At 32.2% G+C, this 27,030-nt stretch overlaps 1 protein-coding gene across 7 annotated transcripts in view; it reads left to right on the forward strand.

The window, feature by feature from the left end:
• The first annotated feature begins 2,061 nt into the window (after nt 1-2,061).
• Nucleotides 2,062-27,030, forward strand: part of LOC139086942 (uncharacterized) — a 95,937-nt gene continuing 70,968 nt past the window's right edge. For 5 of the 7 annotated variants that reach the window (XM_070635595.1, XM_070635596.1, XM_070635600.1 and 2 more), the window contains exons 1-2: nt 2,062-2,264; nt 7,501-8,364. In XM_070635595.1, coding sequence (XP_070491696.1) covers nt 2,258-2,264; nt 7,501-8,364 — 871 coding nt within the window. In that variant the 5' untranslated portion in view covers nt 2,062-2,257. Of the gene's footprint in view, nt 2,265-7,371; nt 8,365-27,030 lie in introns of all 7 variants that reach the window. The other 2 variants (XM_070635597.1, XM_070635599.1) reach the window with 2 other exon arrangements.

Genomic DNA, 27,030 nt, shown 5'->3' on the forward strand with positions numbered 1-27,030 from the left:
GTTACTATGACGGTTAAAAATTTGCAAAAGAATTAAGACCGTAACCAAAACAATATGCTGTTCGTGATGGAATTTTGTTATGCAGCGGCATTTTTGAATGTGCATGAAAATATGAAAATGGAAATTCCATTAAGTGTTGAGGCATTTCATATTGAGTTGTGGTTATGTGATGGAATTTCATTGTTTATATTTGTGTCAATTTTGAAAATTGGGGTGAAGGATTGTTTACAGTCTGTGATGTTGATTGTTATGATTTGTTATTACGGAATTTTGGTTGTCAATGAAATTGTTGATTGGGCTTTTTGGAATTTCCTATTGCATTTATCGTCTGTTGTTGAGAATGTTATGGTTTGTTATGGCGGGTTGTGACATTTTCCAGGTTAAACCGCATCAAATGTAGGGATCTATAGACTGTCTAGAAACCTTTTTAGCCTTGGGGACGAATTCTCCAATGGTGGTACGGTTCGGTATAGTATAGTGCAGGCGTCTACAATCGAACACTCGGTGTGGCAAAGTGGTATACCTGTCACGGTACAGTGTAGTGGTAGAATATTGATATATCAATGGAACGGTACAAATGCGCCAATTCCGATTTATTTTTCCATGCCACCAATGAATCAGGAATATACCAATGATCCACCAATACCGAACCATCGTTCCACTATTCCGTACCACCGATGTACTATTAGTACACCACTGCTTTGCCATTATACCCATGGTATACCACTTTACCAAATCTGGTATGTGCCATATTTTTGGAATATCGTACCAGAGGTGTAGCTATACCATACCGTACTATACCATCCTTACCACCATCTAAGAAATCAGATCTTGAATAATACTTTAAATCGACATTCTGCCAAGTACTTCAAATACCTATGATTGCTTAGTGGCAAGAGCTATTGATAGCAAATCGCAAGACGCGGGTTCGATCCCCGTTCGAAACAACAAGTTGGGCAAGTGATCTTTTTCTGCTATACAGTCAAGACTCAACTTACAAAGCCTCAAAATGAACTATCAAGACAAACTGAGAGCAGCAATAACCACATTTTCCTCAAATTAATTGCCAAAAACTATACAAATTGAGGAACAAAACATGAACACGCCATTAAAACCCTTAAGACAATCATCAACAAAAAAGAGCAAATTTGATCCTTATATCCATTGAAGGATAAACAATGAGAAACACCAATTATTTTAACTGTCTGTAAACCCTAATTAAATTATTCTTAAGGAATGCTCAAGGAAAGGAGGTTTAAGAAGATGAAAAAAAGCAAACTTTGCGGTATAAAAGGTAAAGGTACAGCAGCAATAAATCACAATAGAAAAAAATTTGTTCTTCTCTGAGAATTAAATTAAAATTCATTTCGTACAAGGAGCAGTAAGAAGGATGTAGAGTTAAGAGCTGAGAAGATTATTAAATTTTCTTTTGGGTTTTCCACCAAATATTTACCTTTCATCTTACCTAAGGAACTTGTTCCTTTACATTCTTGAAAAATTCTTCAAACATAATGCACGAACTGAACGTAGAACTGCTCAAATATTTGAATTTATGATAGCTGCAACTTACTCTTCTTATTGACTTTCACTTTTGAACCCTCAAAAAAGGCACTTCCATCCGTCAAGTTCCAATGGAAATTCATCATATCAAATTTAAAGCATGATTTTGTTTATATTGGAACTAAACACATGCTAATGCCACGTGTTTCCAAACATTGTTGGAATCCTTTAGTTCCAATAAAAGCTCACACGTCCTTCCACGACTCGAGAGCTTTTCATGAAAATTGTAAGGAAAATTTGAATTTTCCATCAGTCTTCATCGGAGTGTTTCAGTTGTTAGACGCAAAAAACCACAAAAATTCGGTTATCACAATATAAAAAAAACTTAGAAAAATATTTATGACAGATTTCAATAATTTATTAATTCGATACACAAGTGTAAAGCTTAATAGAAGTGAAAAAAAAAAAATAATTTAAAAAATAAAAATTTTTAAAAAAAAGTGAAAAAATTTTTTTTTGGATAAAATAAAAATAAAAAAAATTAAAAAATAGAGTTGGATATAGGAGAATCACATACATAAATTTTCATTGTTAGTGGTGTATTTTTCATTGTGTTTCTTTCTGTTCCTTCCTGCTTTCCGTCTTTCTGACTGTTGTGAAGTGTAATCTAAGCTCTATCGATTTTTATTTTTAAATGCTTTAACGTGCTCCACTACTCGGTTTTCGGTGTGGCATAAAGGAGAATCATGTGAATTGAATGAAATGTAAGACACAGTTCTTTTGATGACCATTGTTGTCTTTTTGTGGTGATGAAAATATTATTAAGAATGCTCACAGTGATATGCGATTGATTTCTCTAGTTTTTTTTGTTGATGTTCATTCTGTTAAAAAAAAAAGTCTCAGAAGAGCAATTTTCATTTCTTTTCAATTTTTTTTGGATGAATCGGAACTGGTTGAAATTTTTTTCTCTTGTGGAAATAAAGTTTTATTGAGTGTTTGATAATTCTTAAGAAATTAAAGTTTGGGAATTTTGAAAGAAAAAAAAAATGTTGAAAATTCTTAAAGTTAACTTATTAAATTTAGGGTTTAAAAAGTTTATGAATTGAAAAAAGAATTTTTGAAATTTTCAAAAAAAATCACTTATCAAATTTTTGATTTCAATAAATTAAGTTTTAACTTTAAAAAAATTGGTTTTGAAAATATAGAAAACTAGTTTTAAATTTCAAAAATTTAATATTGAAAATTTAAAAATTAGTTTTTTTTAAGATTTTTAATTCGTAAAATTTTTGAAAATTAGTTTTAAATTTTTTTTAAAAATTAAATTTTTAAAATTTAAAATTACAAATTTAAATGATTTTTTTTTAAAAAATTTGAAAACTAAATATTTAAAATTTAAAAATCAATTTTCTAAAATTTGAAACTATTTTTTTTAAAACTTGAAGATTTAAAAAAACTTTTTGAAAAATTTGTCAGAAATTTTAGAAATTAAAAATAAATTTTAAAATTTAAATCTAGAAATTATTGGAATACCTTACAAGTTTCAAAGTTCTATTTTCAATAATTAGCTACGGAAAAATTTTTATTTTTAAAAGAAAAACACCGTAAAAATTAATAAAATTTAAAAAATTGTGATTTTTTCAAGATTGTTAAACCAAAAACAGGATCAAAACCGTGAAAATTATAATTTTTATTTTTTGAAAAAATTCACTTTTTATGATTTTTTATTTGAAATTTTTCCCAAAGTGTTCGATTTTGGAAACTCAAAGTATTATTAAAATCTAGTTTGAAAAATTGAAGACTTCAATTCAATTTTTTTTTTTTTTTGATTTTCTTCAGATTTTAAAAATTTTAAATTCATTTACTATAACTATAAAACCTACATAATTTACTGACTCAAAAGTAATCAAAATTTTACAAAAATAAACAAATCGGAAGTGATTTTCAAAAATAGCTTCATGTCTGCCAATTTTCATGATAATGAACAAAAAACAATAATTTAATGAAGATCGAGCAAAAAATTGAATTTCCATGTGAAAATAATTGCCCCATTTTTTACTTTCCATCAAGTGAAATTTATTTTGTATGTTTTGCTATGGCACAGCTATCATAGTGAGCAAAATAAAAGAAGGAACAATGGAAGTGATGAACACGAAAGGAAGAAAAATTTAATTACATCAATTATTGATTGTAATAATGTTAAATTGTGTGAATCATGCTGTATAGAGTGAGAAGAAATGAAATTTATCACGTCAGATATAAGCCCGAGCAGCACAATGAAAATTGGTCGAAATTAGCCGTCATGTTCCTGTCAGAGCAACAAGATTCCGTCAGGGCAACATGGTTCCGTCAAGGCGTCATGGTCCCGTCAAGACAACATGGTTCCGTCAGGGTAACATGGTTCCGTCAGGGTAACATGGTTCCATCTGGGTAACATATTTCCATCTTAGTAACATGGTTCCGTTAGGGTAACATGGTTCCGTCAGGGTAACATGGTTCCGTCAAGGCAACATGGTTCCGTCAGGGTAACATGGTTCCGTCAAGGCAACATGGTCCCGTCAGGGCAACATGGTTCCGTCAGAGCAACATGGTTCCGTCAGCGCAACATGGTTTCGTCAGGGCAACATGGCGTCTTACCATTAATACGGCGACAAATTGTTGTCTTAACGAACACACCGTACTGCTCGGGCAAGGCAACTTGGAAGTGTCCATGATAAAAAGTGATTTGATTCATCCTTCAAATGACGATGAGAATGTTAATGAAGATTAAAATGGATTTTTGTTCAGAATAAAATGTAAATGAATGTCACCTTTAAGTCACCGTTAAAAAAGGGAGGAACTTTTGTCGTCCTCCTTTTTGTTCGCTTCCTTCTGTCATTTTCCAGTGATTGATTACAAAGCTTTTATATGCCTCATGCAAAAAAAACATTCTATTTTTGTGCTTTATTGTTATTTGAATGAATGAAGATTTGCTGTAAAAAAAAATTATGAGGATATTCTATCTCCGGAATCTTTTTTCATTATTCTTGCAGGAAAATTTCTTAAGTTACAGTCTTAATTTGAAATGTGAATTTATTGAAGGAAATTTGCTGTAAGCTTGTAATTTAAATGTATATTAGGAGTTTTTAAAGAATTTCATAAACCCGAGTGACACAAATGGAAGTAGGTTACGTTACAGAGCTCTTAGGAATGTTTTTAGGATCCAAATGGACGGCAAACGAAAGAGGCTACCATTTGGTGGTAATAAAGGAAATTTTGAGAAGCCTTAAAAGTCTCGTGGCGGAGACTTCTTCATTTTTATTGCTCGGGCTTGTTAGCAGCAAATGGAAGTAGTCTTCATAAGACATTCAAATGGGTGTCATTTGGACTCTGCACAAAGCCAGTTTCAACCAAGATTCAACCTTCAACGCGGTGACATACCCATACCCTAAAGACTTGATTGTGCTGCTCGGGACTATTTTCCAATTTTGTGCTCTCTTCCAAGTCGTGGCGCCTTACTTGCTTCATTGTATTTTAAAAATATCAATTACTATGACTTAAGAAGTGACTACTCAGGTTACATGACATTCAAAAGTTGTACACAGAACTTGAAGTCGATTCGGATTTTATATGGAAAAGTCGACCAAATTTCCGGCTCTAAACCAGTGGTAGACAAACTTTTTTGTGTTGCGGCACACCTAGGTGGTAAGCCTCGACAAAAACTGCAGACGGTCAGTTGTTCATAGCATTTCTAAAATATTTTGGAGACTCATTAGTGAGCCGCGACACACAGGTTGCCTACCACTGCTTTAAACAGTTAATTAATTTTTTTTAAAACCTAATTTTTTTGCTAATTTTCCCCAACTTCCATTCTTCTCAAAATCTCTAAAAAAAATCAAGAATTAAGAAAATTCAATTAAATATAGCCCCAAACAGCATCAATTAGCATATATGACAATATTTAATCAATAAATTATCAAACACTCGAATAAACATTTTCTCATTTCCCCTCAATTTACTTTTAATTATTGATAAACAAATATTTATTGACAAAATTTATTGAATATCAATTGAGTCAGGCGTGTATAAGTTTAATAGTGACGTACATGAATCAATAAACTAATTAATTATTCATAAAATGGACGATTCTTAAAATGAATTTTGGTTGAATAAACTCAGGAATAAACCTTGAAGCAATATTCTTGTGACATTTACTGTCAATTTGCTTCCTTTTTTGAGGTTGAGCATTTTTAAAGGTTAAAGTTGTCACAATTTTTTTTAACATGAAACTTTTTTGAACTTTAATCATTTCCAAGAACTTGCTTTAACGTTCCCGAGCTACTCAACGTATGGAACCGCATTTGCTGCCATAATAATGGGGTCAAATCCGCCGACACGGTCCCGTTAGGATAACTGCCCGACTTCCGTTCATACGGCGCAGTGGTTCCATAACTAAAACTCAATGATGTGCTGCTCGGGTTCAGATTTCCTTTCCATCGCAACCCAGAAATAAAATCCAATTGTTCTCATATGAGTCTGAATCACAAAAATATGAAGCACAATCTGTAAAATTAAGCCACAAAGGGAATTTATGCATCCTCGCTAAATGAGATTAAGTCTTCTAAATTTCAATGGATTCTATAAATAAACACAACATTCATGCGAAATATGAATATGGCATGGAATATGGTTATGGGATTGCATAATAAAAGTTAAGTCATGAAAATGACATTTTTACTGAGTGAGAGTTGAGCTTATGCAGAAAACGAAGACTTTTGATGGTGGAGATTGTGAGATGTGTTTTGGGAAAATTGAAATACATAGACAAGATGATGAAAATCGATAGTCTTGGACTTTAATCAGTGCTTATTGCTGCACTCAATCTTAATTTCATGACCAATATTATGATGGAAATCGATTTAAGCAGCTTATATATTAGAGAAGCAATTTTATCACATGCTAAAGTATTGACTCATTTAATGGAATTGCAATTCCGATTCTGTAGCATTCAGAATAACAGTCTGAAATCTAAAATTTTCATAATATTTTCGAATATCTCAAATCGACTTCAGTGATTTGCAACTCTTTATTTTTTGCGGCATATCTTGGTGGTAAGCCACAAGCTCTAATGCATTCGGAATACGTTTCGTTGCATTTCTTAAAAATGTATGTCGCGGCGAACAGGTTGTCCAACATTGTGTCAATTGATCAAAAATCCTGCTACAGATTGGTGTGACTCTGATTCAAGGGCAAAGCCAATGGAGTCTTTTAAAGGGATAAACTCCATCCTCTTTCCAGGGGCGTATTTAGGAGAGAGGTTGAGAGCACCGAATTTTGGATCAATTAACCGACTTGTGCTTTTTGGAAATTAATCATTTTAATTGACAGACCAAAAAAGAGAGCACAGTCAACATAGAAATTTTTCTCATAAAATTTTCAAAATTTCCCAAAGTTTTCCTTCAAAAACTTCAAAATATTTACTCTATTCCAAGTACTACAACCCAATCTGTTTGAATAAACAACTACGTCAGCAATGTGGAAAGTCATAAAAAGTGTTCATTCAACAAAAAATTCATCTAAAGAATCACCAAACAAAAAATATTGATTTAAACGATTTATGAATGTTGAAAGCAAGCTCAATTCATTCATAGTAAGGAGCAAGTTCAAGCAATAAAAAATCATTCATAAGTAAGAAAGTTATAGCCAACAAAATGTAAGGAACCTTCCACAATAAATTTCATGTAAAAACCTTTACCGATTCATGAGAAAAAAAAAGGCAAAATAAATCAATAGAAATGAATGAACAAAAAAAAAGTAGAGAAATTGCATAAATTATGGAAGCATACATAGTGACATGACGTATATATGAGTGCTTTATTGTGTGTGTATCACTAGAATTATTTCAGTTCTACACGGAGAGAATAAAAATCACAAAAATTGCTTGTAAATGTGTGAATTATATGAAAAATTAATAGGAAATATAGGAAGGAATGTGTAATAGTTATGTGCTATAATTAACTACAGTTAAATATACATCAAGTTCAAAGACAATGAAGTGGGTTTTCATACTATTATTCTTTATTGGATTTATTGGCCATAAAGCACGCGGCAATTATGATGATCCGGCACCAGGTCGATCGCCAGGTCCGCCATTACAACAAACATCATCATCATTACAATTAGCAAATGACTTTTACTCAATTGAGGCGAGTCATGAAGCATATCGGCCTCACGAAACTTCAAGTAAATTACAACAACAGCAACAACAACATAATAATAATAATAATCCAGAAGTAGAAACGATAATGAACAATGAAAATCGATTTAGTGACATTTTTTCAAGTATGAGTCGTGAGAATATTGAATATCATGACAATCCTAATGAGAATCATGATTTTATTGCCACGACTGATGATGATGATGATGATGATGATATGGTTAACATTCATAGACATAACTTGATAATCAATAAATCAATTGAAATGATTGGAAGTCTCCAACAAAATGATAGCGACGATGAAACGGAATTAAATGCTCTAAAAAATTCATCATTGTCCTCACAATCGACACAACATGTCTCGAGTTCAAGTAGACCTAATTTAGATACAATCATGATGAATAGCATTAATCCGATTAGTGAAAATGAAACAATAAAAATGATGAAATTGGTTGAATCGGTTGGAAGTGATCAAAATAATGAAAATGGATGTGGACCGAGTGCTAAAATGTTAAAATATTTAAGTCTTGGTGATAAAGTTGTTAAAATTAATTTAAGTGATACAGATATGGAACAAAGAACATCCAGTGGAATGGAAAGATTACAAATTTACGTCACTCATGACGTCTTTAGTACTGAAACGAGTTTACTTGCTGGAATTATTTATAAAGGTAAGGTTTCCACCTTAACATTATTATTATTACAATCATATCGCCATAATTCTGTTCAATATTAACATTGCTCGAACAGTGTCTTGATTGAAATAAGCGAATAAAAAAAACTACACGACGGAGGTAACACGGGGGCTATGGTTTCGGGTCTATTAATCATTCATAAACAGAGAAGAAAATTATGAAAAAAAGAAAAGAATTTCTTTATTTTTGTTCATTCACCACATGGAGCTCAGAAAAGGGCTGTGAAAATATTACGTAACGCTAAAAATCGACTTAATGACCAGTGCGGGGGGAAGGGGTAAGCTGACTCGTTATTGGGATCGGAACCGGTAAGTTCCGTGAAAAGTCCCGCCCCGGTTACGGAAGATTTTTGGGAATTCGGGAAAGCATAGGAAAAGGTCCCGTCTCGAGCCCTCTTCTTCTCCCTAAGACCGTTACGTAATAAATGAACAACCCCAAACGACAACATCATGAATTTTATACTTGAAAGCTGTTAGAACGCATTTTTTATGTCTTCAAAAAATTAAGAACTCAATTTTTGTTCATTTAAATTTTTTAAAAATTTTCTTAGAATTTTTACACAAAGGAAAAAAAAAGTTTTTCTGAAGGAAATGAGGAAAATAAGGAAATTTTATGTTCAATGGGAAAAATAATTCCAAACTTAAAATTACTTTCTTAACTAAGAAAGAAAGAAAGAAAGAAAGAAAGAAAAGAACATTTTTAATGATTTTTTCCTGGAAACTCGACATTGAAAATTACTTTTCGTACTTTTAATAATGGTAGATTTAAAGTACTTAATTGGTTTCGAGTTGTGATTTGTGAAACTCTTATTGAGCAGTGATTTTATTTTAAATGATGTATCAAAATTGAGTATCGTGGCTCAAAGGTTGAGTTTCTTGTCTTATCTTCCTTGCTTATTTACTGCAGCCATCTTGATTTTGTGTTCCTGTGGAGTGGGAGATTGAATCAGTCGAAGTCTTACTCCAAAGCTGACAAAAAGTCAAATGCATGCCTTCTTGTGGTATTCTAATAAATACATTGGTGATGAATGTGCAATGTATCGGCTTTAGAGGCGTTTTCAAGGGAAGTGCCTCTTGTGTAGGAGTATTGAGGTTCAATACCTGCTTTGTATTGAATGCAAAAAATTTAGGGGGTTTGGGATTTTGCCTCTAAAACCCCTATCCAAATTGATTAGTTCACCCAAGGCTAACCTCCAGGATACTCCTCAAACCCAAAACATATCCAAATTACCTTTTATGTAGGGTTATTGGATTTACAACTGATAATTTATGAATTTGACAAGATCAAAGAAAGCAGCATAAGGTTACCTTATCGTTGGCTGTAAGGCACCAATTAATTCCAAAATTTTTGAAATAATTTCAAGACAAACAAAAAATTCCAAAACAGCACGATTAGTTTTTGTAGTTCTGACAACAAATCAGCTGCTATACCCAAAATACTATTGTACAACCACGCCATAAAACAAAATTCAAAAGAAATTCTTATATTTGACTGTGAGACGGAAACACGAGAAAGAATTTAAGACATACATTTATTTCCTTCCCATATGCACGATATACATACTCTCTTCATCCATAATGTATGGCAAGCAAGTCATAAATCATAATGTATGACGTCCTTTTTTTTCACTGATGACTCATTCTATGTGTATATACACATATTGACTATCTGCATACGTTGCTGAGAGGAATGAGAAAATATTGTTCAGAGTTGATGATTGAAATCGATTGAGTGTGCCTACATGAAATATTCAAGAACTACTCTAACTGATAGCTATGTGCTAAAAATGAACAGAACTGCCAAATGAATGTAATGGAAATAATTTTGTTTAGGCTCAATTAACCCCAATGAATATTTCATATCCATGTGACAACTTACTTCATACACAAAATTGACATCTTTGAGAGACAATAATAAGAAGCTCGTGCTTGTTTAAAATAAAACAGCCAAAATGTCCTTCAACCGCAAAAACGTCAATTCATATCACAAAAGTTCGTTGAACGAGTTGACATACGAACACTTTTTTTACATTCGACCATAACTATAACCGACAATGAAGGAAAAATGTTACGATAATGCCGGAACTTAATGAAATGTAAACGCTTGTAAAAGCTCACATTTGTAGGAAATAGAAAAGCGTGACAGAAACCATGACCTTGAAGTTTTTTTCACATCTCTTTTCCTCACTTCCATTTGTGTAAATTGAAATTGCTTGAAGAAAAAGAAGGCAAGACTAGTCTTGTAGACTTTAGATCAGTGGTGGGCAACTGTTCATTTTTCGAGGCACACCTTGGTCGTAAACCTTCAACAACCGCACGCGACTCATGACATTTCCAACATTTTTTGGCTACACACTTATGTGTCGCGACATCCATGTTGCCCATCACTGCTTTAGATCAATCCTTATACTCATTTGTTTCGTTCTTAAATGACATGGAAGTTGATTAAATTTAATTTTCATTCCAGAGAATTTTTACTCTTGTATATTTAAATTTCAAGTTTAAGTACTCTAGGAGAAGTAGTTTGAAAAGAACGAGAGAATATTTCAAGACGAATGGAAATTCTTTTCGCTTAGAGTATGGAATTTGTTGCTAAGGGCATTGCGGAAATGGGAAAAATATTTGCTTCGGGGCAAGGCTCAGACACTCAACAAAAAATTGTAGAAATTGTACAATTTTTAGAATTCGTATGGAAAAAATTGTGAAAATTGTAAAAATTGTACAATTTTCACAATTTCGCAATTTTTGTATGAAAAAATTGTAAAAAATTGTACAATTTTTACAATTTTCACAATTTTTTGATGTAAATTTCAAGAAACTAATAAATTTTATAATCCAATTAATAGATGAAAATCATTGTTTTGACAGCAGGAAAATTACTTTGTGAAAACTTGGAAAAGGTGAAAAATTTCTATTTTGACTAGATTTCTTGAAAACTCACGTTTTGATGCATAATTCATTGGCGAAATGCGAAATTTTTATTGTTTTACTTACAAAATGGGAAAAATATCTTGTAAATTGCTATTTTTCGCAATAATTTTATTAAACTAAGATAAAAACTTCAACGAAATAACAGAATTTTACCTCGGTTTTCTTAATTCAGATGAAAAACCTCTCGGAAAAGCCGAATTTTGCCTTGGTTTTCATATTTGGGGTGAATTACCCCTCAGAAAAGCCAAATTTTATCCCGGTTTCCATACTTGGGGTAAATTACCCCTCGAAAAACCCGAATTTTGCCTCGGTTTCCATATTTGGGGTAAATTACCGCTCAAAATAGCCGAATTTTGCCTCGGTTTCCATATTTGGGGTAAATTATCGCTCAAAATAGCCGAATTTTGCCTCGGTTTCCATATTTGGGGTAAATTACCGCTCAAAATAGCCGAATTTTGCCTCGGTTTCCATATTTGGGGTAAATTATCGCTCAAAATAGCCGAATTTTGCCTCGGTTTCCATATTTGGGGTAAATTATCGCTCAAAATAGCCGAATTTTGCCTCGGTTTCCATATTTGGGGTAAATTACCGCTCAAAATAGCCGAATTTTGCCTCGGTTTCCATATTTGGGGTAAATTACCGCTCAAAATAGCCGAATTTTGCCTCGGTTTCCATATTTGGGGTAAATTATCGCTCAAAATAGCCGAATTTTGCCTCGGTTTCCATATTTGGGGTAAATTACCGCTCAAAATAGCCGAATTTTGCCTCGGTTTCCAAATTTAGGGTGAATTACACCTCAAAATAGCCGAATTTTCTATATTTGGGGTGAATTACCTCTCAGAATAGTTTCGGTTTCCATATTTGGGGTAAATTTCCCCTCAAAATAGCCGAATTTTGCCTCGGTTTCTATATTTGGGGTAAATTACCCCTCAAAATTACCGAATTTTGCTTCATTTTCTATATTTGGGGTAAATTACCCTTTAAAATTTCCGAATTTTGCCTCGGTTTCTATATTTGGGGTAAATTACCCCTCAAAATTACCGAATTTTGCTTCCGTTTCTATATTTGGGGTAAATTCCCAATCAGAAAAGCTTAATTTAGCCTCGGTTTTCATATTTGGTGTGAATTATCCCTCAGAAAAGCCTAATTTTCCCTCAGTTTCCTTATTTTGGGTGAAAAATCCCTTTAAAAAAATAAATTACGCTTTAATTTTCATATTAAGGATGAAAACCTCTCGAAAAATTCAAATTTCGTCTCTATTTTCTTATTTGGAGTGAAAAATTCCTCATGTAAACCAAATTTTGCCTTATTTTTCTTAAATTAAAATGAAAAATCCTCGGAAAAGGCAAACTTCATATCAATTTTTCATATAAAAAGATAAAAATCCTATGAAAAATCAATTTTTCACGTACATTTTCCAAATATGAAAATAATTCAAACCAGTTTATGTTAATTAGAAAATTGTACAATTTTGTCAGTTTTGTATGAAAAAATTGCGAAAATTGTACAATTTCTACAATTTTCACAATTTTTATATGAAAAGATTGTAAAAATTAGAAAAATTGTACAATTTTTACAATTTTCACAATTTTTGTATGAAAAAATTGTAAAAATTGTAAAAAATTACAATTTTGGTTGAGTGTCTGAGCCTTGCTTCGGGGGGAATTTTAGCGCATTTAAAATGGAGTTGAATTTGAATTTTTGAGATTTAAACTAAAGGGGGATTGATTGGTGGATTTGTCAACTGATCTACTGATGATCCTTAAGAAATAATTTTAAACCAGTGCTACTCAAATTATGTTCCTTGACACTCTACTGTGTTGTGATACGTTGACATGATTTAAAATGTATCACGACAAGATGATTCGATCTCAAAAATGTCTTGCCACTGTGATTTGATCTTAAGTGTGCCGTGATAATGTAATACGTTCCAAGTGTGTCTTAAATGTGTCATGACACGATCTCAAGTATGTCGTGACACAGCGATTCGATCTCAAATGTAACGTGACACGATCTCAAGCGTGTTGTGACACTGTGGTACGATCTCAAGTGTGTTATGATACGGTGATACGATCTCAATTGCATTGCGACACACTGACACTGTTTTAAATGAGTTGCAAAAAGCTACAGAGACACAATAAACATGAACATTTTTGGACTTTTACCAAAAAAGTAAAGACTATCATTACTAAGCTAAGTATTTTAATGTCCTACATGCTGAAATTTTTGTAGACCATTGTTTTACAGCAACAAAACATAAAAGCTCATTCATTCTAAAAGTTCCTCATTACTTGAAATTCTCAGTAATTAAGCAAACAGTCATCAGAAGTCACGCTTAACAAAATAGACCAAACATGTTTCTCTTTACTTCCATAAATCGTACAAAACAGTTTTACTCTCATAACATATATATCACGTGACAAATAAAAATAGTTTATTTCTGTCTCTTAAACTTCTTGGTCACATTCTATCGATTTCTTTAGTTTTTTTTATTGCTGCTATCGTGAATGGCATGCTACATTCTGAAAGAATTTTCTTATTCGCTTCTGCCTTACATTTTCATGTAATAGAAGCGGAAAAAAAGTGAACTGAAAAACGTACGGACTTCAATAATAATGCTCATGCCCTTGTCTTACTTTCTTCCTTCATATTACATTGGATTTATAAGTTCACTGCTTGAGATTTAATTGCCAACACGATAATGATAGAGTTAATATATATTTGTTGACTTCAAGAATAACGTCCACTTCGCTAACAATAATATAGCAGTTACAATATTTTTTTTCATGGACACAGTTGACGAATGGATGTAAAATAAAAGCCTGTGTGGAATAACAAAAATCGATTTCGAGCCAATTCTTTGCGTCACAAAAACATGGAAAAAGAAGGAAAACACAAGAAGAGATGAAAAATTTTCGATAATTTTCATGTCATACACAGAAAAAGGAACTTCCCTTCAGATGTCCGAAATTAAAACAAAAAATGTTCAGGTGCTCAACTATAGTAAATTTTAGCAGTTTCTATGTGGGGATTATTAATCAAGATATCGTCAGCTGATATGCCATGAAGTGCTTTTATACGCCCACTTAATATACAACATTTTATATACAAATAGTGGAATTCATCGATTTTTTAACGATATTTGGACTAAGGTGGGACTTTGTGGTGTTGCTATTGAGAATTTTTCAACTTGAATTGGACTTTCTTAATAACTTACAACAACTGTTGAACTGGACGTAAAAAAATTACATGGCTTTGAGGGAGGAATGGAGTTCAGACAAGTTAGTAGATAGATCTGAGCAGCATAGATAAGAAAAGTTCGGTCATGACTCCTTGAAGGACGATAAGGAGTCTATTTGGCGTTGAAAGATGTGATTGGGTTTCTTACTTACTTACTTCGCTGGCTATTCAGAATTGTAATACATGGCTTCCCATAAATGTCGTTTAAAACTAGCTCTATCGCTGGCTTCCGCTTGCCAATTCCCGATTTCAAGTTCAATACTATCTCGATTGGCAGCTTCCTTACCTAAGGATGGTTTCTTAAAAAGCAAAATCGTATGTGTCTTTTTAAAAGTATGCCTTATCTTCCGAAATTATGTACTCCGAACTGCATGCGACTTTCAAATGGTTGCCAAAAGGAGCTTTGTATCATCTGGGATGACTTTTAGAACCAGAAATGACACAAAATATGTTTTCAATTAAAAATTGTATTGAACAAATTTATCAAGTTACAAAATTTAGCCCGATCTGCACTCATTGATATCTTGCAACCACGTTACCGAGACTATAGTTTTCTAAGCACTAAGTGGTGGACAATGGATGAATTTGTTCCTTTTTCTAAATTTGCCACCACTTGACTCTAAGTACTACATTCTCGATAGCACTTCAATGTGTTCCAATCGGGCAGGTGCCTTTTAAAATATCATTGCATTCCTACTTTATAATCGTCGTAAATATAAAGGATTCCACTTGAAATGTATCTGATTTATATTGTCCAAGCTTTCTTATATAATTTCCTTCTTTTTATCAAGTTTTCACAAAAAAGCAAGCATTCTAAAAAGAATTGTCCTTGCCAATTCATCGTACCCGTTGCATACTTCCGCTCTCATTCTTTCTTTTATAAAATAGTACGACAATTCAAAATTCAACAAACTTTAGTCTGACCACCCCTTTACTCAGCTAGTAGACAGCCTACGTTATTATAAAAATTACATAAATATCTAAGCAAATAGACGCGACAAACAAATGAAAATATTTTCATGAATGGAAGCGAAACGTTAGTCAGCACAAAAGTGTTGACCACTAATTATGAAAATAATTACATTTATGAGAATTTTTGAAAAGGTTATATAATTGCTTTTGTGAGCTACACACTCGAAATGTCCAAATACAAATTCTGATGAAGTAATTTTGGTATTATGCGTACACACATCCACATACACACCCACTCAGTTGAGTCATAAAAACGTGATATGCTCAACGAAAATCAATAAATTGGTGGTTAATCCTTAAAAAGCTCAAATAAAGTAAAATCAGCTATAAAAATGACATTAAGGCAAGAAGAGTGGTAAATCGATATTGAAATTTAAGGAATTTTTCTGCTTTTCCTTCCATTTTCATGTTTTTCTTTCTTCCTCACGATTTGTGTACATTGATTTAAGTTTTGCTTTTGTGGAGATATTTAGTTATGATGTTCAATAGTTTAGAGGTTGATGTGGTATGGTTGTATGTTTTGAGATCGTGGAGATTGAGACAAAAATATGTTTGGCGATGATAACAACCTTAAAATACATTTGATTTCCGAATTTTCTTCGTAATTGAGTGTTTACTTACTGTTCTCCTGTTTGCTTAGATACTTTATGTCTTAATCTTCATTCCTAAGTCTTTTTCAGAGCCTAAATTAGTTAAATATCACCAAATATCACTAAAATGTCCTAAAATGCTTTATTCATCTCAATTTACGAATTAAATACGTCTGATCAACATGAAGTTGACTCCCCGTTTCGATAAACATAACGAAATAAATTTCGAATTTCCAATAACCGTTAAATTGATTAACACTCTAAATTCATTGAATTTTATATAAAACTATCATTATTTGAAGCAATGAAGCTGTGTAACCTATATGTACCAGATGTCACTTACGAATGACACCATAACATCCGAAAAAAATGTCTGTGACTTGCATGAAAACCTTGACGAGTCATATCAGCTTACACACATGAAGCCACTTTTTTCCAACCATTATTCACATACCTTTTTTGTCATGCTTTCCTTTCAATAACTTTTTTTTTGTGTCTGATGTAATCGTTTAAATTTGTTCACGCTCTTACTCGCACTTCTTTTTCCATCGGTTTAATTCAATTTCTACGCTTTTGAATTGAACAGAGCAAAAAAATATTATTATTGTCATCGATGATGACGAACGGAAGGGAGGGGAGAGAAGAAAATGAAATTTGAAATGATGAAAGTTTTTATGCTCTTTGAGAATATTTAGAGATATATCTCCCCATACAATGATATTTCCATATCTATCTTATCATTTTTCTCTGTTAAACTTTCATTTGTTTTCTTTTCGATTGATTTCAGGCTGGGTTTATATTCCTAATTGATGTATTGCTTACATTTATTTATTTATTTTGTCCCTTAATGTTGTTTTTCTTGGAAATTTTTAATGACTTGGGGAAAAATTTAAATGTGATTGACCTACTTTGAAATAAATTGATTTATTATTGAGGAAATTTTGGGGGAATGAAGTTGTCGATTAAATATAGAATCAAGATTTTAAGAAATTTATTACGGTAGGGGTAAGAGCGTAACCAGAATATAACGTAACAATTTAGTGGTAGTTTGGGAATTTAATCTCGAAAAACCTTAGAAAATTGAGAAATTTTGTCTAAATAGAGCACTGATGTCATTTTTTTTGTGTCACGATACATGTCGTATGGTTGTAAGTCACGACCAAAATTGCACACTTTATACCGCGGCACAGAATTTGGAAAAAACTGTAATAGAGGAAGGTTCTGGCCTCAAGCAACTTTCCGCTTCGATAAACATCAGTAATGCAGTGGTCAAGCAACACTACGTAGTCGATAGAGCAACGCTTGTCACTGTGTTAATGACAACATGTGACTGTCACGGCACCGTCACAATTGATAAAGGCTCATTTTTATGATTTAAAGTATAACTTGCCGCTTCACGCATTTAAAGATAGGAAGGTGGGGATGGGTAAGTTGAGAGATTTTCGGCGATTTCTACACCACGTGATTTCCAAGAATTTGCCCAACAATTTCCTAAAAATCCAATTTTCAAAAGCCAAATTACCCAGCAGTTGTTGTCATTCAAATTTCTTCTAACTTAATTCCAAAATAAAACAAGCCTAAATTAAGTTCTTCAAACTTTTGTGTCTGTCAAAGAAAGTTTTTTTCTGAAAATATAATTAAGTTATGGTTCTGTTAAAATATTTTATTCACAGAATTTCATTTCTCTTGACACAGCCAAAATGAGAAAAATTATAAATGCAAACATAAATTAAGCTCGTCACACGTGTGTGACACAATCGAAATAAAAAATTTGATGTTGAACTTTTCTAAAAATAATTTACCATAATGGAATTAGCATGTCAAAACAGTGAAATGGATATTAATATAATTTAGGTCAATTGTCTTTATGTCGTTCTGTCGCTCTGTTGTTTTGTTGCTCTGTCATACTATCATTTTGACACACTGTTGTCTTGTCACACTATCGTTCTGTCACACGGTTGTCTTACAACACTGTTGTTCTATTCTTCTGCCACTGTCACACTGTCGTACTGCCTTTCTGTCAGTCTGCCGTTCTGTCCTTCTGTCACTCTGTCGCTTTGTCATTCTTTCACACTGTCGTTCTGAAACTCAATCGTTCTGTTGTTCTGTCACTATGTCGTACTGAAGTTCTGTCATATTATCGTTCTGTGGTCCAGTCAAGCCACACCACCATTTCATAACTTTTCTTCGAGCACTTCCCACGATGTTTGACGGGGTTTCATTCTAGTAAGACAATAAAAAAATTTCAACTGTATTATATGTCGTGTGAGTTTTATTACTCAAAGTTTAATATAAAGTCACAAAAAAAAAACTGCCTGAAAAAGAGATGAACACCTTTAGTCGAAATCAATAAATACCGTAAAAAAAATTCAGCATAAAAAAACTTTCAAAACTTTTTCAATTTTATATTTATTTCAAGTCATACTGCCGAAGTAATAAATTCCAATGTGATATCATGACAAAATGTTTGTCAAGCAAATAAGCAACAACAAACAAAACAAAAAAAAAATCATAAGCTTGTGAGGAAAATACATCAACAAATGGAAAATGAATAAAATATAGGCAAAATAAAGGAAAAAAACAATAAAATTCATAAAAAACGGAAATTTTTTTTCATACGGGAAGCATTTTTCCTCATTTCATTCCTTTCACCATGAATTATAAATGGTAATGAAAATGTAAATGGATGTGAAAAATTTTTTTTTTATTTCATATTTCATTAAGAGTTTTAATTAGATTTTAATGAAGTTTCTAGAACAAAAGAACTTATTGTGAGTTAATTAGGATTTTATACATGTTAATTGCATTTTTGCGCTTATCAACCCGCAGTTTTATTGCTTTTAAGATTCGAGGAAATTCTGCATGAATAAGCTGCATTTTTTTATTGCTTAATTTAAGGGAGAATTGTTGGAATGAAGAGCTAGTTGCATGCTTTTTTGAAGCGTGAATTTGAATTTTTATTTCCTACAGCTCCGTGGTTTATGTTTTAACAGTCGTATGGATATTCCACACTGTAAAAATAGAATAAATTAATAAATTTCAATTCTTTTTAATGAAGTATTCAGAAAGTTTTAAAGAAACTTATAAAAGTTGAGTTCTTAACGTAAATTCAAGTTTTAAAAAGTTAACGAATGTTAAAAATTTAAAAAAAGTTAGGTTCAAAAATAAAGTTCAATAATTCATTGTTTGTAAACAATTGAAAATAGGACAAATCCGCCAAGTTCAAAAAGTGCAAAAATTTTGTTTTTTACAAATTTTTCTTTAACTCAGCACTTAGAGTAATATTGTGGTACCAAATGAAGTGTAATAACAACAAATAAACAATTTAAGGTGATATTCTGATGCTATAAGTCACTTATTACAGAGAAAATTTGATTTTTCGAGCGTCAATCGATCCTGCACACAAAAAATTATTTTCTAAAAATTCAAATAAATGTTTAATTAGCTATCTAGACGGTATAAGCTCGTTTAATTTACCTTTCAAATGTGCAATTGTATCGAAAATTTTCATCAAGTATTAAGTAATCTAACTTAATAAGACAAAATTAACAAAAAATAGCGTCAATCGATCCTGCAAAATCGATTATTGCAAAACAAATTCACGAAAATTTGGAATGTTTACAAAATTAATTTTACTTAATTTATGATTTAAGCATCATTTTATCGTGCCTAATAATAGAATTATGTTATTTGTTGATGTTAAAATTATGTTTTGAATGAGAACTTCGTCTAAAAACGTCTCAAATTAGTTTTTGGTGCCAACTTTAACGAACTTTTCGGAATTTGAAAAAAATAACAAATTTTGTCAGTTTGTGTTTTCTGCGGATTTGCTCAATATGATAAATTCACATTTTTTGCTTTATCTATACAGATGTAATGTTGGGTAACATAGATTGTAGTTCATAGGGCAAGATTTTGACCAAATTTTACTGAATTCAGCAGATTCTCAAGAATTTTCTCTCTAATTCTACGAATTTACTATCTACGACTTTCGAGTTACCACACCAAAATTGACCCAAATGCCTTCTTGATTACTCCACAGAGGCATTTACTTGAATTTTATAGATCCACTCAATAGTTCAAAGTTCAACTACTATAAACTCCGTACCCGCACTTGAAAAATCCTCATTTATATCCACATTTCCCTCTAAGATCAATATCACAAAGTTATTGCAAACTTTTTTCTACTTTTTTACTTCTAAGCCTTCATAAAATAACTTGAAAATAACAAGATATAGAAGAAAATAATCCAAGTTAATCCCTCCTCAAAATCAAACCAATAAAGTGCTTCTTACTGTTCAATAAAAAAAACTTTATTTTTTTTTTTTCTTTCCTTGAAAAGTTTTCAATCTCAAAGCAATCATAGTACGGAAATGAAATGGATCAATAAATTGCGAGAAATACGCTATTTACAGTTGATACTTCACGGTGAAATTGAATTTCCTGAATTTATTTACGGTAATTTGTAGAGTAAGAATTGTAAATTGTGAATTTTGTGGTTAATTGTGGATTTAAATTGATTGCTTTGTTTCAACTATTGATGTTACGGTACTTTACTGACAGTACAATCTGGTAATAGTTTAAATGTAGTTTAATTAAAACGACTTTCTTACGGATTTATAATTATTCGCAATAATGTTTATTCTTCGAAGTTCAAAAACAGACTAAATTTTTGTTTATAAAAGGGCTTTCAACTATGTATAATAAATATTATTCAAATCTCAAATGACCGTTACAATCGTCCGTTGAACTTTAAATTCAGATTAAATCGAAGCAAATCAATATTTGCTGCGCTGATTGCAATTAAAAATCAAAACAAAATGACTTGTGCATTAACAAAACTCAACACAAACTACAACTTTCATGATTTTTCTCACATCCACAATAAAGTGTGCATTCAATTAAGAAAATCGATTGATTAAAACTTTTTTTTACAGATCTACCTACATCCCTTATTTGCAATCAATTTTCCTCTGCCTTCATTTTCTTCGATTTCCTTTTTTTTTTCATGACCTCAAACTCATTTATCAATATAACGATGCTTACTCAACAGATTAATACACCCTTATTCCTTATCAATTTCATCGTATTGTAATCTCAATAAAATATTATTACGGAGATATCGAAATGATACAGTAATTCTCACTATTTGTCGACGAATGAGTCTGTAAACGTAGATTAATAGAGTCAATAGTCAAGAAGGATATAATGTATAAGATGCGATGGATGTGAATGAGGAAAGTGAAGTGGAATTATTTTGTGTGCAACTGAAAAGACTGTAATAAATTCTCAAATGGTACTCTTGCGACACTTTATTGCTTTCAATTTCAATGAACACTTTCATTAATTTATTTATAACGATGAAAAAGATAGAAGTACTTCAAGTCTTATGGTTTTTAAGGATGAGTTGTTGAACTGACTTTAATGAGGCGCATTTTCAATAGATTTGTAAAGTTTAAAGCAAAGCACGAATACGACATCAATTTTTATGAAGTCGAGACGACATTATGTTCTAGAAATACAAATCTATAAGCTAGCTTTTCTTTTCTGTGTTTGAAATTCGAGATAATATTAAAACCAATAAACCGTTAAATTGAATTTTAAAAATTCAGTTCAATTTTTGAACTTTAAATTATGCAAACAATAAAACGTGTAAAAATTAAATTAAATAGTTTAAATAAGTAATTAACAGTGAATAATAGTGATTATTAAGTTTAAATGATAGATAACTGAACTTAATCATATGTCTGACAGTGAAAAATCTCAAAAAGCAGCTAAAAATAGAAAAAAATTCAAAAAGTTTTTTTTTGAAAAAATTTAATACATTTTGATAGAAATTGGATACAATAAGCATGCTTTTGTATAGTCTGCAGACATTTTTGCCTATAGCTAATCATATATTGGTATGGATTACATCTAGTTAAAGTAAATATGACAAGATATGACAATATACACGATTTATCCAAGATGAGTCGACAATTTTTTATACAAAATATCCACAAGAATAGAAAAAGTGCCAACAATACTATTTCCGTACTTTACAAATCCAGTTCCTTCGAACATCAACGCTATAGAATGTGAAACACCGAAAAGATCATGAAAAATGAACGTAGACGAATGGTTAAAATGTCGAGTCCATGAAAAATGACTTTCGGCAGTGACTATTGACGTGAAAAAAGGTAAAATTGATCCTTCAAATGGGCACATACACAAGATTTCTCATACACAATTGATGGAATTTTATTCACAAAATTCTTAATTCCATTTATTTTGACTCGAAAGAAGTCAATGTTAAGACAAATGAACCGATTGCTGAAATATGACTTTGAATATTTATGACTTAAACTGCTCGTTCTTTTTTTTGTTGCGAAAATAAATTACACGATTGAATGGATTGGATTTGAAACGGAAAAAGAAAAGCCATTAAGTTTGGATGAAAAATCATAAAAAAATATATATTGAATAAGTTTCCTTTTCCTTCAATTCTCAGTAAACATTGGAGGAAGGGGACGGAAATAAGGAAACAAAGTGAACGAGTTAACTTCAAATGGCACATTTTTTGAAAGATTCTTGTTTTGGCTTTTCATGTTAAATATACAAACGTAAAACACATTTAACATAAAAGGCATTCGCACAATCAAAATATTTGAGCATAAAAATTGAAACACTTGTTTTGAAATATGAAAAACTTTTTGGTTTATAACATAAAGTTATGGTTTTGTAGGAGGTTATTTAATTTGACTGGGTGGCTGAAACAGATGTACAAATGATGTACATGCATGTTGTGGTTTAGCAAAAAATACATAACCACATGCATGTATTTTAATTCTTGTATAATCCAATGTGCATCAATCATAGTGTGTAATTTTATGGCATGAAGCTCTTAATCACTTACCGGATATAGTTGTACAAAAATTATGGTAGTTTTAGTTATGCTGTACAGCAGAATTAACATATAAAAGTTTTAAAATGTGGACATGAACAATAATTAATTAGAATCAGAGAAGTTGACTTGATGACGAAGAAGTCTGGAGATTTTGAAATTGAATGTGATGTCTTTAAGGTTAAGGTTAGTTATTGATGTGAAAGAACTCATACTAATTTACTTATACTCAACTCAGCTTGACTTGATTCGACTCAACTCGGCTTGGTTCGACTCGATTCGGCTTGGCTCGGCTCGATTCGATTTGGCTCAGGTCGGCTTGGCTCGACTCGACTCGATTCGGCTCAGCTCGGCTTGAGTCGACTCGACTCGTCACTGTTTCGTTTATCGCCAGGCTGCGCCTCTGGAAATATCATATCTACGCAAATTATACTATACGCTGTTGAGCTTTACAATTCCACAATTCTGAGAAATACGTCAAAGAGCTTCCTTTGAATTTAAGCATGCATGAAAATCTCAAAAATTACAGAGTTAAATTCTACACAAGCATTCAGTCACACTCATAATAAATTACTCAGCAATCAAGATTGCAGAAATTATGAATCTTACAGAGTTAAGCTTCGTGATATGATTACCCACATAACTCCTTAACATCAGAAAATTATAAAAAAAAAATCCACAAAGCATAAATTCCTTCGAGAAATTCACATCAAGTTTCGTAAATCTTACAACTTCTATGCTTTTACTTCATTCACATGTTTATGCCGCATAAAATTTTCTTCTTTTGCTTTTCTCCATTAGAATAATTCTTATCTTGATATGAGATAAGCTTCTCTCATAAGCAAAACAACATAAAAAATTTGAAAACAGCAAAAAACTTCCATTCTTCTTTAATTTTCACAATCTGTTGTAATAAATTAGCGCTATTAATGTTTTTTTTGTGTAATGGTAAGCAGCAAAAAATTAAGAATTGTCGCTGAAAGTGCTGTTCATGCAAATCACAAAACATCTCAATAAATAGAGTTTATTTTTTTGTTATAATGCTGATGGGAGCCGTAATAAGGGGAACCCTTGTAAAACAGACTTGGCTCGACCCAACTCGACTCGGCTTTGTTCGACTTGACTCGGTCTCACTCGACTCCATTCGGCTTAGCTCGACTCGACTCGGCTCAGCTCGATTCCATTCGGCTTAGCTCGACTCGACTCGGCTCAGCTCGACTCCATTCGACTTAGCTCGACTCGACTCGGCTTAGCTAGACTCGACTCGGCTTAGCTAGACTCGACTCGGCTTAGCTCGACTCGACTCGGCTTAGCTCGACTCGACTCGGCTTAGCTTGACTCGACCCGGCTTAGCTCGACTCGACTCGGCTTTGCTCTACTATATTCGAAAGACTAGATTTGGAACTGAAAAGCCCCCAAATTCACATAAGCTCCCTTTTTTCAAATTTGTTTGCTTCGCTACTGATTCTTTAGGAAGAAAAAATTAATAAAAAAAAGTCTTTTGACTCTCTTTGTATCGCTGAAATTAAGCTTCATCGGGCTAGACATTATGGAGTCGACAATAAATTGCGCGGCAAAACTAGAGAGAAAATTTTTCTTATCATGCAATCTCAATTCTTTCATATTTTCATATTCATATATTATACATTTTAGTGCTAATACTATTTCATGTTAAGAATTTCCCTCCTACTTCTACATATTAGTCGATATGTTGTTATGTAAACTGAATATTTTTTTTGTATGCGAAATAAGCGGAAAACATACATGTATATTATGGAGTCAGGGTGTGCCAATGGACGATAATTTTTGGCTACTGAATGGACACAAAAATAAAGAAAATTTGACCTAAAAACATTTATTCCGGTGCGATAGTATTCTCATTTGTCATATTTTTTTGAGGCGTAACTGGCGATTTTGATTCTTTAAGAAGAAATTTTTATGTTGCGGTGAGAATTCTTATTAATATATACCAAAAGTCTATTGGAAGAAGTAGACTTGGAGTAGACAAATAACTTTGAGTAAGGGGCCATTTGTTTATTACGTTTAGGAAGGGGAGAAATGGATAGGGGATGGGGTTAATTTGAACTTCTAAGTAAACGTAATAAGTAACGATCCCTAATGTCCTTAGGTTTGTGCGAATCCTTATCATACCCAAACTACTTTATGCAAATATTGAAAAATCGGCTTCCGGTAGGAATCAAACTCACGACTTTACAATTTACTTGGTTCATATATGAATCTGGATTAGTGCTTTACCACTCGGTCACAGAGACGTTACTCTTGTAATGATAGAATTGCCTATATCTTCCTTAAAAACTATTTTGTGACAGTCCCGAACGTGATTTCAATTAATGTATCTGTATTATGGACTTCCGATTTTGATATTGCCTAGTAGAGTTAGGGTCAGATTGTCTCTTAGTTAAGGTTGGATTACCTTATTTAGGGAAGCTTAGGAACTCTAATTTAATCCGATTTCAATCATTTTGATAAATTATATATCTTTAATTGCCTATATTCATCATACTTTCCCTTCACTTTTATCAAGCACTAAGTCATCTAGCCTATTGGCACACCCTTGCCCTCCTAGGTTCAAATTATCATAACTTTTATTCAGTGTTTCATAAAAATAACAGAAAAAAGAAGAATTGAGGGGAAATTACATAGCTTTGACGGCATTTAAAGGCATCTCCGCTCATTTCTTCACAACAATGATCATGACGGCGATAAAGTAGATAGGAAGAAAGCAAAGGGAAAAAAGAGAAAAAATTTTTACGATCAAATTGTAAAGATTTTTTTCTTCGTATTGAAGGCAAAATATGTCTCAATATTTTGTCGTGTGGTGGATGTTGAATGAAGCGATGAGCTTCATGCTCCATTTGGAAAAACACATGATAACAGATGATAACAACCGCTACATACGTAGGGATGAAGATGTTTTTGGTGGATAAATGGTAATCGATATTTATTGTTAGGATTTTTTCGGGTATTTAGATAAACTTTTTGAGGATTTAAGGAATTGAGACGAGGGAATAAGAAATTCAAAATTGTTGTCAGTATGAAGCAAGGTTCGAAAATTGCATGAAAATATGCGAATACAGTTTGTAAGTCTTGCATGCAATTGTCGAACCCTAGTATGAAGCCTTTGACAGTCTCACACGAGAATTCCATTAAAAACTTTTCATATACAAACTAATTCGAATTTTCCAATCATAACATGAACAAACAACATTGACATCTCCAAAGAACAGCATAAAAGTTAGTCTAATATCCTGTCTACAACTATGACACGCATTGTTTACTTCTATGCTTGCTCAAAAGCCAAACGATTAAGATTTATTCAAACACAAAATCGATTTCTTTATCAGCTAAGATCAGTGGTGGGCAACCTGTGTGTTGTGGCACTCCGAAAATGTTTGGAAATATCGTGAACCGTATATAATGTAAGGTTTCGGTCGAGGCTCACTACCAAGGTGCCCCAAAAATTGAAAGGTTGTCCACCCCTGCATCATACTCAAGCATCTAAACTATATGATAAAATACTATGAACGGGATAGATAGGAAGACTTAACATATTGAATTTATCTTTCTCATTTTCACTCATCGTCTGAGTCTGAATTGTGTGGATTTATGAAAATAGGGATTTACGTGCATTTTAAATCAACAAGAACGAACTAAGCCTGAAATGAAATGCGGAAAAGTCCTCATAATAAGCACATATTGACTTTTCTGTATTTGTGGCACTTCCAAGCAATTGATTTTTAAGCTACATAATGTAATTTAAAGAAGATGGGATAAAGTGATACATGCTGGGCTTCGCCTCGTTCTTCCTCACTTTATTTCGCTTGAAAAACTTTAACTGCTTTTAAATAAAATGTTCACGTGACGTGGCTTCATGGATATATAACGTGACTTCATGAATTTTTAAAATATTTCTTGCATTTTTTATTGTAACTTCTGCAAGTTCTGTGGATTTTTTTCTTCTATGGCTTATTTTCTCATTCGTGAAATTGGAAGTTGATTCTGAAAA

Source organism: Chironomus tepperi, unplaced genomic scaffold, assembly GCF_022539635.2.
Source record: "Chironomus tepperi strain 1889 unplaced genomic scaffold, CSIRO-AGI_Ctep_v1 contig_93, whole genome shotgun sequence".
Lineage (NCBI taxonomy): Eukaryota > Metazoa > Arthropoda > Insecta > Diptera > Chironomidae > Chironomus > Chironomus tepperi.